Source organism: Gracilinanus agilis, chromosome 3, assembly GCF_016433145.1.
Source record: "Gracilinanus agilis isolate LMUSP501 chromosome 3, AgileGrace, whole genome shotgun sequence".
NCBI classification, from domain to species: domain Eukaryota; kingdom Metazoa; phylum Chordata; class Mammalia; order Didelphimorphia; family Didelphidae; genus Gracilinanus; species Gracilinanus agilis.
In genome coordinates, this window is record NC_058132.1 from 628,536,174 (window position 1) to 628,555,950 (window position 19,777).

A 19,777-nucleotide genomic window follows, 5' to 3' on the forward strand; every position below is an offset into this window, starting at 1 on the left:
GTTTTCATTAAGAAATGCAGGCTCACAGAAACTGGCCTTATGAATTCAATAAGTCTTCAGAAAGATCCTGGTAGCTAGTTACTTCTGCCCAATTCTCCGACTGTAATGATAAAACATTTCTTTAGATTGAAAATGTTTTCTGCCCCTTCCACAGCAAAGTGCAACAGCAACTGTTACAAATGTACAAAATAAAAAATTACATAATTGTGTGCAATGATGCAAGATGTGATTTGGTTGAAAGGGTTAGTTCTCATGCAAGCTTACCCACATATTTATGAATTAAAGGTTGAAACCACAGTTGTTTCCTTATATCTCATTCACACCTTGGTAAAGGATATGACGCTCTACATTGGTTTGACAGTGCACACAATTAAAATGTGTGCTACTTGTTTTTTGTCTTTTTAACTTTAAAAGCGTCAGTGGGTTTGATGTAGCATCAGACCACAAATGTCCCTGAATGTTTTTTATTTGCAGCTTTTGTTTTTTAAAGACTTTTAGAATAGTGTGTTGAAGAACAATGAGGTCTCATGCTTTTACTAACTGATATTTGGTTCTTTTTATTGTAATGCAATGTAAAGCACATAAGATTTCTTTATACTATTTGTTAGAGTTATATTTTACCTAATGTATATAATCCAGTAAATGGAATACAAATATAATAGTAAATAGCTGTAAACCTTTTGAGGCTGTTAATTGATGTGTTAAAAATAATGTTTTCTCTCTTAACCTTGAGTTATGATTTTAAAAATTATTTTCTTTTAGTATCAAGGCATGTCATGGGTTACCTCTCATAAATGGGCAGAGCTGTGACCCTTATGCTACAGTGTCACTTGTAGGACCCTCAAGGTAAGATTTTTTTTTTTTAATCAAATTCTTAAGTGTAAAACTTTTTGGTTAGAATATACAGAATGAGGTCATTAATAGTAATTTTGAAATAGCTTAATAGTCTTTTACTAGAGAGGGAAATAAGTGTATACTCTTTTTAAAAATCCAATGTGAATTCTTTTTTTTTTTTTTCCAAAAAAATTATACAAAAAAGCCCCATTTTTATAAAGAACAAAGGTGATCGCCAATTTAGATCTGTTATATTGATCATGGCAACAACTCTTGACTACATTAGTGACTTTATGCTAATTAAAGGGCTTTGAATATTATTGTCAGTCATGTTCCTACCTTAAAATTTCATCATTATTGTATAGATAGAATCCTGTTTTAATAAGTATATTGCTAATTTATTTTAGGAAGGTTATTTCTGAATTATAGATTGCAAAGTAACTCAGAATATGATCTAAAATAAGACTTTATTATAGGCAGCATTGTGCTATAGGAGGTAAATCCTAGGCTCTAAAATAAAATAGAGCCCCAGATCTTTTATATGTGTGTGTGTGTGTGTGTGTGTGTGTGTGTGTGTGTGTGTGTACACATATATGAAAAAATGCTCTACATTGAAGTTTTTTAACTTTTTTTGTGTGTCGTGGACCCTTTTGAAAATTGCCTTTGGACGCCTTCTCGGATACCTAAAATGCTTTAAATAAATTATGTAAGATCAAAAGTAATTTTTATTAAAATACAAGTATCAGAATATAAAAAAAGAAAAACCAATTTCATGGATTCCAAGTTATGAACCCTTGTTCTAAGTACAATTTATCTGTAATTCATTTTTTTATAAATTTGAGCCCCCAAACCAGCAGCCACAAAGGCCATATTTCTAAACTACCCATCCAATTATTTAAAAACAACAGATCTTTTTAAATGTCTTCCTATCATCCATAACAGTGAGCTATGAGACACTTTCTGTAACACAATTCAACATTTGTATATAAGACATCAATAGATTTTTCTCTAGAAGTTCAGAATATATGCCATGTAGAAAGTACTACTTATAGTATTTCCTAATGTATTTAAAAAATTTTTTTTAAGAAAATTCCTTTTTAAAGGAAGATTTCTGCCTCATCCACTCTGTGCAAATGAAATTTTGTTCTACTTACAATCTAGGGAGAAGTAGCCAGTCATAAACATTTTTTAAGTGCCTGCTATATGCCAGGCATTGTACTAAGTGTTGAGGACACGAAGAGAGACAAAAGACAGTCCTTGTTCTCAAGGAGCTTTGTTCTGATAAGGGAGGCTACACACAGACAGCTAGGTACAAACCAGCTCTAGGCAAGATGTATTGGAACTAAGCATCAAGCCATGCTAATAATGAAATTAGAGGAGTAGTTGCTAGAAACTAGAATAACACAAAGTAGAAGATCTATTTTTGTATCTTATCTACCTTTGCTGCTAGTTTAACAGCCACTGATAAATATGTGTTTAGCAAATATATCTCTAAGGCCCCTGCATTTATTATATTCCTTACAGATGTACACCTTCATTTTACATAATAACTTCTGAAAAGCTGTACATAAAGTTGTTTTGTGTAAGTCATATTCAAGATAAAGGAACTTAAGGAAATTTGAAGGAATTCATTTTTCTAAAGGGAACATTCTTTTAAAGTACAATATATAATTATACATACTAAATATATTATTATTGTTATTAAATTCAGGGTTTTTTTAAATTATTTTTTCTAACACATTAAGCACATTTATATACATTAACTATTGGATGTGTAGCAGTCCTTGCTTAAAGGAGAAAAAATTCAAATTCGCAGAATTATCACATAATGGCACACAGAATATTGCTATTCAAATGGGGTCGCTGCTAGGTTCCTTTTAAACTCCTTTCCTGACATTTTGTTTTGTATAAGTCACTAACCACATGAGAAAAGATCATGGGCAAAGAAATCCAAAACGAAAATGTTTTAAATCCTAAATCTTATCTACTCAATTATAACTACGCTTATCTAAAAAACCTTCAATAATACTACTAAACTGCAAGAGTTGATATAATCCTGAAAGGCCAATGTAATTGGCAATTATGTGAGTTTTCTTAATTTTCAAAACTATCAAGACTTATTTTTACTTTGTTAATTTTTATTTGCCAGACATCATTTGGTATATATCATCATATAAAATTGTTTGGGCTTCACTCAGGTTGTACTTTAGCAGAGTTGTGATAGGTAACAAACCCATGCCTCACCCTCAGCACCATCTCATCAGTGTGGAGAGTGGCCCATCCATACCTTCTCTGACAGTCAATCAGTTATTATTTATTAAGTGCCCATTACGTGTCAGACTCTATGCAATAGAGATACAGATGCAAAGAATGAGACAATGCCGTGAGCTTCCAAAGACCTCTAGAAAGAGTCTCCCCACTGCATTGGAGAGCTTCCTCTAGTCTTTGAATAGTTTGTTGGTATCTTTGCTATTGCTTATATCTGCTGTCTTCTAAAAAAATCACTTTGAAAACTTGTATGTAGATATGGCATATAAATATGGTAAAGCAATATCACAACCACCCTCTACTTAAAATTTGCTAAATGTATACATAGGTGCTCAGAGACCCTCTTGTCCAGTCCTTTCTTTTTACACATAAAGGAACCAGGCTTCAAGGATATTAGATGAGATTTGCCCAAGTTCCCAGAGTCAAAGATAAAAATCCTGCCAGTGTCAAAGGCAGGATTCGATTCTATACCCTCTGACTTCTCAGTGCTTTTTCCATTGTACCTAGCCACTTTTCTTTCATTCCTCTCTAAAAAGTAATTTTTATATTCACCAATTTCTTCAAATAACATTTTTAACTACAAGCATATAAGATTTTTATTCTCATCCTGATCTTTCCATTGGCTTTAAAAGTTAAGCAAAGAGCCCCCTTGTTGAAAATGACATGTTTTATAATTATGTGCTATTTAAGTTCTACAAAGTCAAACTCTACCATATTGGAACAGGAACGACCAGAAGAAGACAAAAGTAAAGAAGAAAACAAGCAATCCACAGTTTAATGAAATCTTTTATTTTGAGGTAGGTGACTTTTTCTTTATAATTTTTTTTAATGTACTTAGGTTGTTTTTCATTTTGAGAATTAATTTTAATATTTCAAACACATTTAGGTTTCATAGACTTATTGCAAAGATAATCATTTTTAATTAAGCAAAATTATATTATTAATCATTAAATAAGTTTTTAGTGATTTTAATAAAATAAAATTGTTACTCTATTTATATCTACTGAGGATTAAACTTCAGGCATCAAACATATTAAGTGCCTACTTTGTATCAGACCCTTTGCTATGCACTGAGGAAAAAATAGTCCGTGCTCTTACAGAGTTCACAGTCAAATGGGAAAAGTAACTTAGAACAAAATAGAGTATAGATACTGGTCACATTGGGTTTAATCAACAGACAGAAGGAAAAAGCATTTGAGGGAATGGAAAGTGGCATTCTAAGTGTGTTCTATGACATTCTTAGAGACAAGGTAGAAAAAATGTGTTAGACAATAATACAGTTAGATGGTTTCAAAATTGACTAAATTGTTACAAAGAGCATTCCATAATTGTTCCATGTTAATTTGGAAAGAGCTCTCCAGTTCAGTGCTCTGGCAATCTGTGCTATTTATTTAATGTCTTAATAATTTGGCTTGAGTAGAGGCATAAAATCACGTGCCTGTCAGATCTATAGCTGCAAAGGATATCTTACACTTCTGAATCACAGAAGCAAAATCCAAAAAGATCCTCACAGACAAGAACATTGAACTGAATCAGGTATAGAATTTAGATGGGGCAAATTTATTCAACAGTTGTTTATTACATGCCTACTCTATGCCAGGTCCTATGCTTGGGGCCTGGAGTTTCTAAAACAAAAATGAAATTCTCTTCCTTCGGGGAACTTACATTCTGTAGGGGAAGAGGCGGAACATTGTGTACATGATAAATAAGTGCAAAATATATATAAAGTAGTGTGGCAGTGTAGGCTCTAGCACATTGAGGAATTAGGATAGGATTTGTATAGAATGTAGCACTCTGGCTGAACCTTGAAGGAAGTTTCTTCTTCCTCCTCATTAAACATTGAACATTGGTATGTGTTATGATAGGGTAGAAGCAGCATCAAATAGGGACTTAGGAGACCTAAATTCTAAACCCAATTGTGTCACTAATTAGCTGCATTACCTTGAACTAATCATGTATAGGACTCGTTTTCTTCATCTGGAAAGTCGAGTTAGACAAAAAATGATCTGAAAAGGTCCTTAGTATTTAGTAAATACCATTTTGTATTTAAATGATTAGCATCTTTAACAGTCATGGCTCTCTTTTAACCTTTCTATTCCCATTATCTAGCACAGTACCTTGTGTAGGGAGTAGACAGTGAGTAGAAGTTTTTAATTGAATGGAAACAGTTTGTTGAAATAAGAGAAGCACTGAACTAGGAGCAGAAACTGTGAGGTCTGTTCTATATGACAGGGTCAAGTAACAGAATCTCATAATTAGAAGAGATCAGATATTCTCTGATCAGGAGTTTCTTAACTTCTACTTGTGTAAGGAGCCTCTTTGGCAAACGGGTGAAACCTATGCACCATTTGTCAGAATAATATTTTTAAATAATTGAAGGGAATGCTAAATTTCATTTAGTGGTTAGTGAAAATAAAGACAGTTATTTTCCTATGCAAATTTGTGTAACCTGTAGTCTAGTCCAACCTGTACCAATAGAGGAATCCTTAAGACATCTTTCCTCATTAGACATCTTTATCAAGTGACCATCCAACATCCCCTGGAAGACCTGTGATGAAGAGATGCATCAGAAATGGAGCCAAAGATGGTGGTTTAGTAGCAGCAAAAGCTAAGATCGTTCTGAACAGTCCTTTCCAAAACAATCTTAAAAAGCACCTCAAAATGACAGGAGTCAAAAACCAACAGCAAGAGGGAGTTAGGGGGCTCTCCCAGTGAACACAACTTGAAAGGTAGGCAGAGAGAGTTGATTTTTACCAGATAAGGGGGAACTGGAAGCAACACTGCACACAGAGGAGTAATGGCCAACCACTCTCCCACCTACTGCGCCAAGTTCTGTGATTGGGCATAAGGTAACTGGGATCCTGAGACACAGGCTACATCAACAAAAGAGCCCCTCAGACCCACCCTTTGACATGCTAGGCCCTGGCACCACCCCACAGTGAAGCCCAGAAGTCCATAATGCCGGGCCCTTTCAAGCCTGTGCTGCTGCAGTGAAGATCTAACCCCAGTGCAAAATAGCTCACAGTACCCAACTCTGAAAGCCAGCAGCAGAGGAGACAGAAGCAGTGACTATCAGAATTCCCAGGCCATAGGCAAAAAAAGACTGGGAAAATGAACAAACAGCAAAAGAAATATTTAACCCTCAAAAATTTCTGGTGACAAAGAGTAAAGCACAGAACCAAAAGGAGATGGTAAGAACCAAGCAACCACATGCAAAACTTCAAAGAAAAATAGGAATTGGTCTCAAGCTCTGAAAAAACTCAAAAAGGAATTAAAATAATCAAATAAAACGACTTGGAGAAAAATGGGGAAAAGAAATGAAAGTAATGCAAAAAAAAGAAAATAATAGCTTAAAAAGACCAACTATGAGCAGAACCCACTACTTCCCAACAACTCAGTTGCTTCGTGGATAGCTCCATTTTTAAGGAATTTTCCTCTATATCATACCAAAATGTGCTTCTTTTAGCATCTGCCCATTATTCCAAATTCTTCTATCTGGATCCAAACAGAACAAGTTGAAGCAACATCTCACATGACAATTCATGTTCCTTGTTATGACCAGATTAATCAGCCTCAGTCCTCTTAGCATATCCTCTTATGATTTGGGGCCTTTACTGTCCTGGACACCTTCTTCTGGAGATTGCAGAAATGAAATGTCTCATCCACATGTCTGACTAGAACAGTGAATAGTTGAGAATCAGACTCTCTGTTCTACATATTCTGTCTGCCTTTACAATTCCACCTGAGATCACAGTGACTTTTGGTCTGTCATGTTACCCTGTTGAAGCAGTGGCCTACAGTCAACTTGGGCCTTCATATCTTTTCCATGGGAATTATTCTGTGACCATGCCTTCTACTATATCTATAAAGTTGATGTTTTAACCCAAATGGAGGACTCAATATTTATCTCTATTGAACTTCATCTTTAAATTTGGCTCATGTTAATCTATTTCAGAATCTTTTTGTTTGTATTCTGTCTTTTAGTGCTTTGATTGTTGTTTTTACCTTTGTGTCATCTGCATGTCACCTGAGCATTTATTGAGGCCCACTTAATTGCTTTTTTATAACTTATTAATTAAATCTGAGCTCCTTAGTATGTAATTCATTCTACTTTTCTTAGAAATTTTTTCACTATTCAAAATATTTATAGAATTTTAGAGCTTAATGCTTAATGATCAGTCATCTAGTTAAGCGCTCTCATTTTTCAATATGAGAAAATTCAGGCTAGAGATTCTAAACAACTTACCTATTGTCACCCAATTAGTTAAATAGCAAATTTGGGGTCTCCTGCCTTACAGTCTTCTACACTAACTAGTCTGTCATTCCTTCATACATGTTATACTCACCATCAGAACATTTACTATTGCCTGAATGTACTTCCTGCTTCACTGATTCCATGCCTTTCTTTAGACTCCTTATCACAGAATGCCTCCTGTTGCCTTAATCTTCACCTATCTAAATCTTATCCTTCAAGGCCCAGGTCTTATGCTTCCAAACTTATGATTCTTTTTCTCCCCTTTAGTCACCCAAAAAAAGGTGAATATAAGCTTTCCCTGAACTAATAAAACCCTTATAGCTTTCTTATGCTTTTTCTACACTATTTATTTCATTCTTTTTATTATCATTCTTTGCATATATCAGTTACCTCCCATACTAAATTTTAAGCATCTTAAGGATAGGGGCAGCTAGGTGGTGTAGTGAATAGAGTGCCAGGCCTGAAATCAGGAAGATTCATCTTCCTGAGTTTAAATCCATCCTCAGATACTTACCAGCTTTGTGACCCTGACCAAATAATTTCACTCTGCTTGCCTTGGTTACCTCATCTGTAAAATAAGTTAGAGAAGGAAATAGCAAACCACTTCATTATCTTTACAGGAAAATCTCAAATGGAGTCATGACAGAGTTTAAAAAAAAGTCTGACCCTGGGCAAGTCACTTGACCCCCATTGCCCACCCTTACCATTCTTCCACCAAGGAGCCAATACACAGAAGTTAAGGGTTTAAAAAAAAAAAGTCAAATTTGACAACAACATTAAGGACAATGAAGATCTTCGCTGTGATCATCCTCTACCTTGTCATAGTAACTATTTGTTGAATGGATGCTTATGTTGAGATTAAAGTACTTTAGACTATGCTTTATATCCCATCTTGCCATTTGCCCTATATCTCCCACCTTATCTTTCCCCTTTTGCTTTTATTCTGTGAACAGTAATTAAATAAATACTCTCATAAAAAGAACAAGACAACCTACCTCCCCAAAGCTCTTTTCTGGACACCATTCCCCTCTGTGTGTTCCCCTCAATAGAATGTAAGTTCTTTGAGAGTGCAGACTATGTCATTTCTATATTTGTGCTTCTCACACAATGACTTGAATGCAATGTAGGCACTTACTAAATGCTCGTTAATCAGTTTCTAGCATTTTAACTAAGTGAAAATATCCAATAAACAGTTGTAAATTTGGAACTGGATCTCAGGAAGGACATGGAAAATTGAAGTAGCATTACATTAGAGAATTTTGTTTATTTTTAATTCTTTTTCTTTTTTTGACAGGACATGAATGAGGATTATGCACCTAGAAATAATAATTGGGGGAATTGGAATGGATGAGATCAGTATAGGGATGACTGTATATAAAGAGAAATGTACCAGATACAAAATGTTTCCCATTCATATTAGGAGCATAATCCCAGGCTCCCTATTGCTTGTATCTTTTGTTATTATTTTTAGCTTCAACTTTTGAGCAAGAAGTTGGACTATAAAATCATCTTCATATTTCTATGTAGGATAGAACGCTCATTTGAGAATTATCTCTTACAAGAAAGGATGTGGGGAGGGAAAATTTTGAATTTGTAAAGGATATTTGTTGAAGGATTTTATTTTACAGGTGACCAGATCTAGTAGCTACACCAAAAAATCCCAGTTTCAGGTAGAGGAGGAAGACATTGAAAAGCTAGAAATCAGGTATGTTTCTTGATGTCATAGAGAATCACTATTTTCATGTATTTAAAGAAAAGATTGTGATTACTAGTGAAGTTGTAAACTATAAATTTACAAGAGAGATTCAGTAACTAAGGTGAGTTTTAAGTCTTATGTTCAATATAATTTCAGAAACCTAAAGAAAAGTATTGCCAACTTTTTCTTGCAGAAACTATGGGTATAAATAATGTTTCTGAAGGAAATCATTTCCATGAAAAATAAAAATTTTCTATATTTAATGACTTCCATTCATAACTGAACAAATTTTGGTGTTAAATATATTTATTGTCATCAAAACCAAGATGCTTTCATGTTTGCTCAAAAATTAGAAAACAATTCATCTTGCTTTACAGTTTATAAATAAAAGAAGAAATGCAGTAGAGTACCTAGTGGGGTACTTGGATTCAGAAAGATTTGGGTTTGACCTGTACTCAATGTGACCAAGGGCAAGTCATCCTCTCTCAGTTGCCCAGGCAGCTCTTTGGATACTATAAGGTGTAGAGGAAGGATTGCTGCACTATGTTGTAGAAGCTATTTCCATACCAAGTGTTCTCTCACACTACTGAAATAACAAGTGTGTACAAAAGGTTTTTTTATTTAAAAAGATATTTTCTTCTAAAGGTTTCTTATTTAGATTTTAATTTTTTTTTCACAACACAGTATTCAAAGTATATTTTACAGATATCTGCCAAGATTGCTTTCTAGGACATTTTTATTTTTGTTACTTCAAATTTTATTACCATTTCATTTTTTAATCACAACATTATAGACGCAAAGATTATTTAGAAAAGTATTTATACCACATTCGAGAATTAATTGTCTTATTCCTCTTAATATATCTGCTGTCTTAACAGAAATGTCAGTGAGGTAAGATGTACAGTAAGATAACTAAACCAGGTGCATGTGTTTGGAGTCTCTTAACTTTCTTAGGTCTTAAATATTTTAGCTATTGCTTGGTAAGAGAAATAATTTTGTTGTAAATGCATGTATAAGTGTGGTGTTAACAGTGTGTTCATTTTAAAGGTTGTATTAATCACGTGATTGAAATATGGGTAACGTGTGCTACTGAATTTTCTATATTTGCATATTGGTTGCAGATACTTGAGTGAAATTACAGTATTTTTATTCATGTTTCTTTTCACAAATCCAACAATCACTGTAGTCCTGATTTCTACAGGTAAAAAGAGCACAAATTTAAATGACAGCTATTTTATTTATGCTTTAAACTTTGACAAATTGTTGCTTTCTGTGTTTCTAAATAAAAGCTACTACAGCTTTTTTTTTTCCTATTTTCTAGATAGCTATGTCCTAACATCTCCTACTTTGAGCATGTAAAATTAATGCTACAATACAAAGTATAGTAGTTTGCAGCTATTTCGTGGCATGTACCTTCTTGACCATTTGAAAAAATAAACCAGTTTTCTATTTCCAGGGTTGATTTATGGAACAATGGAAACCTAGCTGATAATTTTCTGGGAGAGATCAAGGTTCCTGTGAAGGTGTTAAGAAATGATTCCTCTCATCAAGCCTGGTAAGAAAGGGATAAGATATGTAAGAGGGAGATTTTAGGTATTTTATAGATATATATTTAAAGTGTTGCTGCCAGGAATCAACAATTCAGGTTGATTTCGTAATTAAATCAGACCCAAGTCAGCATTGGGTTAAGGCAGTTTGTTTACAATTAGGAAGGTAAAGGTATGGGAATAAAGAGAAAGGGAGAGGCTAGTCCAGGCCTGCAGAGGCCTGGACGAGAGAGAAGGTTAAAAGGCTAAATAAATTAGGCTACAAGCCACAAGGCCGAGCAACCAGATAGGCTAGTGCCTACTTAAGGCAGAGTTTGGAAGCAGCCTAGGTAGGCCAAGGAAATCAGCCTAACTTACTCACGTGACAATACAGAGTGCAAGCAGTCTGTGGTCTCAGGAGATCCTTCAGCACCACGTTCAAGGCGGAAACTGCCTCCACAGGAGGCATACTCCACATACTTAAAGAGATAGTGTCTCTGGTCACTTCCTGGGGGTCCACCTCTAATTCAAGTGGACAAATGGCAGTCTCTACACTGATTTTGGACTGCCCAAAGGGCAGTCCCTAGTTCTTGATTTGTTACTTATTGTCACGTGTGGGTAACTCATCTCCCCTCCCCATTAAGGGAGGTGAGGATTACATCATTTTTATGCCTAGGATGAGTAGAGTTTTGGCTATGAATCGGCTAAACTTAATTCCATTTACACAGATAACAGTTTAGGACAGTCTGCTGAACTCAGTAACCTGACATTAAGTCATGTCAACTCTTTTGTTTAAAAAACTACTGTTTATAGAAGTGCTCTTGGTCAAAGAAACCCTTGTTTTTTCTTTATTTTCCCCTTTTTGGATTCAAGTAGAATGATTTGTTGGAATCTATGATGTGATCAGGATGGGAAGTCATTGTAGCCTCAGTAAGGAATAAGAACTCTGTGGTGTTTCCTTTGTATAGTTAATTTACATTCTCAGTCTGGCAGTGAGCAGATTTTCACAATTGTCTTTCTATGCCTTATAATCATTCAATTATATCCTTCCCAGGTAATTCTGGGCACATATACACATATATGAGTTTGCCTTCAGAATTTTTTTCTTATGGATTTTAAATAATGCTTCTCTTACATTGCTTTTTTATTCTCCATTTTTTTCTGTTTAGACATTTTTAACATTTTAAAAAATCTTCTCTTGCATTATTAGAAAAGGAAATGAAAAAACTTAACTGTCCTATTCACTGCCTTTCACTTGGCTTTGGGCTTCTGGTATGTATAAGACCTACCTTGTACTGCAGGTTGAGGAAAGAGAAACAGATGGAAACATAACACTGCCCTTGAGCTTCTATTCTGTGCCTGCCTGTAAGGGCAAGGTAATTAGAGGAGGGAAAGACTCAAGGAGGCCTAAAAGGTGCCTGCAGGAGGCAACCTGTAAACTTAGCCTTGAAGGAAGTGAGGAATTACTCAAGGTAAACAGGAAGGAGGGAAATTTGCCCCTCAAGCCTGTGGAACTGGACCATAAATTGTGTGAGGGACAATGACATGAAGTCTGGCTGGAAAGATAGGCATTAGGGATGCTATCTATACTGTTCCCAAAGTTAATTCTAGGTATGTTTCATTGTGACTTCATTCATCTGAAGTCCTACTTCTGATTCTGGGCTCACTTAGTGCCATGCACTTTTTCCAGTTCTCACAAACAAAACAAATTCAATAAACATTTAATAAATGTTAATAATAAACTTAATAAGTTTCTGCTGTCTACAGAGCAGCACTATGTATAAGACATCTTAGACATTAAAGGATGGATCATTTAGCCAGAGGATGAGAGAATATCCCATGTGGAATTGCGTGAATCAAGGCCAGAGACCAAAGTACAGAGTGTCTGGAGTCTGACACATGGTTTAGATAGGCCAAAGGACATGGAGGCATTCCTAACTTTGTTTACATATTCACTCTTAAGGAATAGTGACTCTCCTGGCTTCAGCCATCTCATACTAAAAAGCTTCCACTTGAGGAAGGAAAAAAGGAAGAAAGGATTGAAATAATTATTAAGTATCTACAATGTACTAGGTGCTTTACTTACAATTATGGTGGATAGGTGCAACTATTGTCCCCATTTTACAGTTAAGGAAACCGAGACATATAGAGGCAAAGTGGCTTGCCCAGGATCACACAAGCTAATACATGTCTGAAGCTGGGTTTGAACTCTGATTTTCTAGACTCTAGGCCCAGAGCTCTACATGCTAAGCTTACCTGGTTGCCTATAGGCCAATAAATTCCAAGAACCAAATGATATCTAGCAGGGATCATAACTTTGCCAGGTGATGGCCCCTAACTTGTCCAGCCATTAACTATTTCTAAACCAACAGAACAGTTAAGAAGCAAAAAAAAAAAAAAAAAAAAAAAGTCTCCATTGAGACTTCCTTAGGAGGTATGGGCTTAGGAGCAGTCGTGCTATAGTCCTGCCACAGGCTTAGAAGCTGCCCAGGCCCCAGGTGATGGGAAACACAGAAGAGAACCTACAAAAATATCATTGATAGAGTCAGTAAAATCTGAACATTTGCTAAGGGAAAGACACACAGAATCTATTAATGAGTAATGCTTCTGTTGTGTCAGGAATTTAATCCAATACAAAAATCCTGTGATTGGTTTGGGGCTTTTTTCTTTTTTCTGGCCCACAGCATCCCCTTGTGGACGATATTTTAATAGCATAACAACCCAGGAATTCTAATTTGTGTTTATGTTAAAATGTTTTTTTCCCTGTGCTTTATTTTATTTCTTTTTCATAGGTTTTCAGGTGTTATTTATGGCTACTCCAAAAAAAAAAGTAGGAAAGGGAATCATTTTAAGAGATTTAATTCTGATATTTGGAAAGTACCTAGACACATTTCCTGGGTTTTTATTAGTATAAGTTGCTAGATAGAATTAACTGTTAGAACATTGTTTCTCAGCTATTTTTCTTCAGTGAAAATTTTTATCTTAGTTCTCTAATGATAGAATCACAGTTACAGTATTGATTGCCTCCTCCTTTGATATGAGTTCTTCTGAATTATCCATCCATACCGCTTATGAGTAACTTTTTCTTTAATCATTAGCTCTTCAGATAAGTAATAGAATTTTAAAACTAGAAAGGGCCTTAAAAATTATCTAGACCCATTTCAGATTGATGAGTCTTCATCACCAACATATGGGGCATGGAATACTACCCAGGGTTCCTCTCTTAGTTGTTATGTCAATTTCACTCAACTTTATTTCCTCTTTCTTTTTTGTTCTTTGTAAAAAGGGATGGCTCTGGGTGGGCAAAAGGATAGGGACATATTGAGAAGTAAAGGACATATAAAAACAAAAGCTATTAATGAAAACTACATTTTAAAAAATCTTCTAGAATAAATTAATTTTTCATTTTAAAAACAAGATTTCATGCCCAGATGAGTATAGTAATTTGCCAAGGTAACCTGTTTAGTTAGTGGTATACTTAGGAACAGAATATATTCCTCTTATTTGCTAGAAGATGAACTGGCTTAAGTCAGTTCCTACATGCCTGAATAGTACTTGAGCTGAGAATTCTGATCTCTTTCTATAATGCTGTACTTCACCATGAACAGAACATATTCATTTCATCCCAGAACCCAAAGGAAACAGATATTCTTATATGAAACCACTTCTGATAAAGACAGAAGACTTTATGTAAATAAGCAACTGAGAATAAAAATATTCACAAAAGTTCATTTATCTGACAGCATTTTCCCTGAAAGGCAGTGTGGCCAACTAGATTTGGAGTCAGAGGACTTGGCTTCCCATCCCATTTAATGGCCTTCAACAAGTTACTTAATATCTTATCAAAATGAGAAGTGTGAATTCAGGAATCTTTCAATGCTATTCCAATTTTGTATCTGTGATCCAACAGAATCCCCTGTGTAAATTATTCTTTTGATTATTCTCTTGCCCTTTGGGATTGTTAGGAGGAAGAAATCTGAGTAGGGTTATGGGGTGTATTTGCCTGCATGCATGTATATGTGTATGAGCAGCATATATGCATATTAGTTGTGTATATAAAGGACAAATAGGTAGAACAAGATCAATAAGTATGTATCAGTAGCTCCATGTTAAGACTCAAAAGGCATTGTGGGAAGTATGTTAGCCATTATAAAGCCATTATGTCAAACTTTATCTTTTCAAAAGAAAAAATCATTAGATTATAGTAAACAACATAATTTCATTTCCTTTTAAGAAAGTTTTGCATATCAGGTGTGTTTAATTTTTTTTCTTTTCCTTTTGTCAGACCATGTCCTTTGTATTCTTCTAATTCTTTTTCTTGTCCTTTTTCAATTTTAATTTAGATAATGACAGCAAACTTCTCATTAGAAATCCATTGATGATAACCTTTAAGAAGCAGGAAATGGCAGCCAAATAACTCATTTTCATGGGTCCACTCTAAGCGTATAATTTTTCTAGCTTCTATAGCATTTAAATTATAAAGTGTTTTATTTTTCTCTATTCTGTTTACACGGCAAAGGCTTGAGGCTTCAAACCTGAAATGATTTTCTTTCTATCAAGGTAGCTATAAGAACTGCTTCATCCTGAGAGCTTATGAAAATCCCAAATATATGAGATGGGATTGCTTGGCTTAAAAAGTTTCTTCTGACTTTGTATAGAGCCAAAATAGTCTCCCAGGAGTTGATCATAATTATAAAGCCTTCCCTTTCCTGCAACTGGGAGCTCCAGAACTTCTCTTATTTCCATTATCTGCTACACTTCAACTATCTTTATTTCTTTGTCTCAAGGCCAGTCAAAGATGCGGTGTCTTATGCCCTACAGAGTCCCTTCAGTGGCCCTGAAATTCTTTGCTCTGGTCTATTTTCTCTCTCTCTCCCCAGAGGATGTATCCTGTTCTTCACCCAGTGCCCTGACTTACTTTAGATCTCCTTGGGTCTATATAGCTCCTTGTTTTTGAGATTCTTTTGAAATTTAGATGGCTTTTATCTACCCTTATTTCTTATACTTCTTTTCGCTTTAAAAGTAAGAGAGAGAATAAAGTAAGTGCTATAGAGGGAGAGGGAGATCTGGAGTCTGGTTGTTCTTCTTTAATATCTATGTGATTGTGGAAATCACTGAACTCACTGGACCTTAGGTTTTTCACCTGTTAAATAAAGAGACTGGATTTGATTTGATGGTCCCAGAGGTCCTTTAGAGATCCTCTGTTGATCTTAATGATGCTGTGTGACAACAAGGGAGGGAGCCTTTTTATTTCTATTTCTCCTTGTTAGTAGCAGTAAAAAAAAAAAAACAAAAAAAAAAACAGAAAACTTTTGACTTTGTACTTATTCAGGATAGAAATTTAGGAGAGACACTGAGAGAATGCTTTCTGTGTCAAGGCAAAACTAAGGGAGAAAATTGGATGGGAAAAAGAAGTAGCCAGATAGTTCATTCTCTGGAGCTTTTAAAAGAAAAGAATAGGGAGAATAGGGACCAAAAACTGCCACTGGACATTTCTGTCAGTAGGATATGAAACCCTCCTATCATCTCTCCCCATCCCTACTGTAGCCCCTTCTTTGCCATAGTTTCATGCCACCGCCACCCATTGGGGCTGAGTGTGATTGTTTCAAACTGCTTGGCCAGTGGGTGAGATGCGGGGAGAAAATGTTCTCAATTCTTCAGCATGGGGGTGGAAAGGAAGGAATGTGCTTCTCGAATCCCAGGTTGGGACTAGGATGCATTTTCCTATAAAAACAATAATATGTTGCAAGAGGAGGGAGGGAATGAAAAGAAGGCTAAACTTTACACCTTGCCTGAGACTACTGAAGAGCTGGGTGACCATAAGCAAGTGACTGAAACCCTTAGTCTCAATTGCCGCCTGTCTAATCAAAATGGTTATATACTTAGACTAACATCCTATATGAAAGACTTCTTGTGAAGAAAAGACTTAACATGCCTTACAGAGATATATAAAGCCATGTCATTGTTTGTATATGGATAGGGACGTGTATATGACATGATTAAGGTACATTATGAGTAAAATAATTGAAACAACTTAGTTTTATAGGAAAACCTATTTTAGATCGAAATTATCTGTTTACAGCTTTTCAAACCCATAACTATTTGAGTTTAACTATAATTTCAAATGATGAAATACCTAGGTGTTTGACTTTAAAAGCTACATTTAAAATGATCACAACTTACTTCGCTAAACTCTGGTCATTTCTTATCTCATTTAATTTACTTGATAGATGACTTTCCTTTTCATAATAGATTTTATTCATGATAGATAAAAACTTCCTCTTCTAGCTCTAATTCAGGCCACTGCTAGTTCACACTGGTCTCACAAATGGTTCATAAGTTAGCTTTTTTTAGTGGGCAGATGTCTACTGAAAGATAGTTGTTACAGCAGATAGGCTAGAGAGCTAACTCCAGAAAGAGGAGAGCCTGACTTCAGGCCTATTTGTGACACCAATAGGCTGTGTTCAAAGCAGCTGTTGGTCTGCATGGATGCCGGTAGCTTCCTCCCTTGGAGTTCGCAAGTCCAGATTTTTAAATGTTTGCTTAGGACACCTTCTGGCATGAATATGCCAGTGGTTTTAATTTAAATGAATAGGGCAGTTCACCAACCTAAAGGAGCCTCTTTAACTAAATAGGGATGTCTCTCTTCTTTCTTAATGGTGTTTTGTTTTTGTTTTTAACCACTACTATGGGAGCCTTTCTAGGGCATCTGAACCTCCTGGAACTGAAACAGTGAGCATGCACAGCATGAACTTCATCTTCCCAACCCAGAATGGTGCTATTGGCTTGAGGATTCAACTGCTGAAATATTTGTTTCTAGTGATTTCACTAACAGTTTTAAAGCATTATTTTTCAAACCAAGACTACAACTCCCTGAGGATAATAAAAACTAGGAAGGAGCAGGAAGTGCTTTGAAACTTATTAGCATAAATTTTTTCTTTCAACCTATGCTACTTTCTGTACCAACAACTTTTGAAGATGAAGATAAGCTTGTCTGTTCCCTCTTCCTGTCTTCTATATTTAACTCATCAATTTTTCTAAAATATTGAACACTGTGATATTATTTTAAAAAGCTGAGAAGAGGCAAGACTAATAAATTTTTTCTGTTGATGATGGAAAGCTACCTCTTGATTTCCATATGAGCCTTCAATTCATTAGATGTTCAGAGTACTCTTGAGTATTATATTTGGTTTTTTGTATTAGGTAATGCCTAAAAAGCTAATTATAAATCAGATAATTTTCATATAGGCATATAGTTTCATTAAGACTATTTCATCCTTTACTAATAAGCAAAATCCTTTTTTTTAAAACAAGTGTCTTCTTAATTTATCTTCTTTGTTAATCTGGATTTTTCCCATATTAAATTTACTTAACATATACAATATTAGCTATTTCTAACTAACATCTGTTCTTTAAGAAATTACATCAATAAAGATGGTTCTAAATTTTTCCTTATTTATTATGCATTGAATTTTAGAAGTGTATTGCCTTTTAGTATCTTTTCTGGGACTACTAACTGACCAAATGCTAATCAAATCTTTGAGAACCTTATCTTTGTACCTGTCCAAAAATTCCAAAGAGAGTTCCTTTGTTTTCTTAAACAAAAAAGTCTGTCATTCCCATTTATATATTAGAGACCAACACTAGTATTTTTAAAACCCTCTAAATTAACAATGTCAGTGGCATTTTCTAACCTTAAAGATGATTTTTCTAAAAAACTATTTTGTATTCTTTACTTTAGGTACTTATTGCAACCAAGAGATAATGGAAATAAGTCTTCAAAAACTGATGATCTGGGATCACTTAGATTATATATATGCTATACAGAAGACTATGTGCTTCCTTCAGAATACTATGGTCCTTTGAGAAATTTGCTGCTAAAATCCCCAGATGTTCAGGTACATTATTAAAATTCTTTTTTTTTTTTAATTTAAGCTTTGATAAAAGTAGCCCAACATATATTGAATCAGAAACATATAAAGTATATTCAGATGCAGTCTTGACCTAAAAATGGACTGTATTTTCTCCCAGCTCAAAACTCATAATAAACTCTATAAAGATGACAAATCTGGAGAGATCATTGATGATAAATGATTAACAACACAGCATCTTTATTTGAATTTGGAGCATGGGGATCTTATTTTTTATAAAGTAATTTTATGTTATTATTTTCAGCAGATACATAAATATTTTTATCTTTTACTATAAGCTATATAATTTTAAAAATCCAAAACATAGAATGTTCAGCACCTGCACACCTTCTTCTCCTAGTTCTTAATTTTCGCCCTGCCTGATCTTTATATTTTTTTACACTCACTTTTGGATGTGTGTGTGTGTGTGTGTGTGTGTGCGTGCGTGTGTGCGTGCGTGCGCATAGTGTATTTTTTCTATTATATTGTTAGAGTCACTGGGTATATTGTTCTTTGGACTGCTTATTTCACATTACATCAGTTCATGTATATCTTCCCATGCATCTCTGAATCGCATAAATCATTTCTTAACAGCACAGTTGTATTCCATTACATTCATGCGTCACAATCTATTTAGCCATTCCACTATAGATGCACATGTGAATTTGTGAAGAATCAGTGGTGAAAAAGGGCCATTTCACAGCTTCACCAGCGGTGTATTATAGGCCTTTTTTTTTTTTTTTTTAAACCTTACCTTCCATCTTAGAACCAATACCTTGGTTGATTCTAAGGCAGAAGAGACAGTAAGTGCTAAACAGTTGGGAATAAATGACTTGCCTAGGGTCATATAACTTAGAAGTTCTTTATTTCTTTAAGGAACATTTTGAAATTGAATCTTTATAAATCTTTTGTGTGCTTTGGTAGATTGATTCCCAGATATTTTGTGTATTTTCTAGTTTTTGGAATGCAGTTTTCCTTTCTAGTTTTGCTTTTTGGATTTTGTTACTATTATGTAAAAATGCAGCTGAGTTTCAAGGGTTTATTTAGCAGCTATTGCTTTCATTTTTCACTGTATTTATGATTGTTTTGTTCACTCTGCTCTCTGTTCTAGCCTATCTCTTCCTCAGCTGCTTACATTTTGGGTGAAGTTTGTCGTGATAAATATGATGCTGTTTTGCCCCTTGTACGACTGCTGCTGCACCACAATAAATTTGTTCCTTTTGCCTCTGCAGTGGCTGAATTAGACTTGAAGGATACACAGTAAGTGCTTTACTATTTTAGGTATTAA

General features: G+C 34.8%; 1 protein-coding gene across 3 annotated transcripts in view; it reads left to right on the forward strand.

The window, feature by feature from the left end:
- The window catches only part of RASA2 (RAS p21 protein activator 2), a 130,745-nt gene that overhangs the window by 71,019 nt on the left and 39,949 nt on the right, over window positions 1-19,777 (forward strand). For all 3 annotated transcript variants that reach the window (XM_044670828.1, XM_044670827.1, XM_044670829.1), the window contains exons 5-10: window positions 763-846; window positions 3,827-3,899; window positions 8,986-9,062; window positions 10,510-10,608; window positions 18,321-18,477; window positions 19,601-19,749. In XM_044670828.1, the coding sequence (XP_044526763.1) occupies window positions 763-846; window positions 3,827-3,899; window positions 8,986-9,062; window positions 10,510-10,608; window positions 18,321-18,477; window positions 19,601-19,749 (639 nt within the window). The remainder of the gene's footprint in view (window positions 1-762; window positions 847-3,826; window positions 3,900-8,985; window positions 9,063-10,509; window positions 10,609-18,320; window positions 18,478-19,600; window positions 19,750-19,777) is intronic.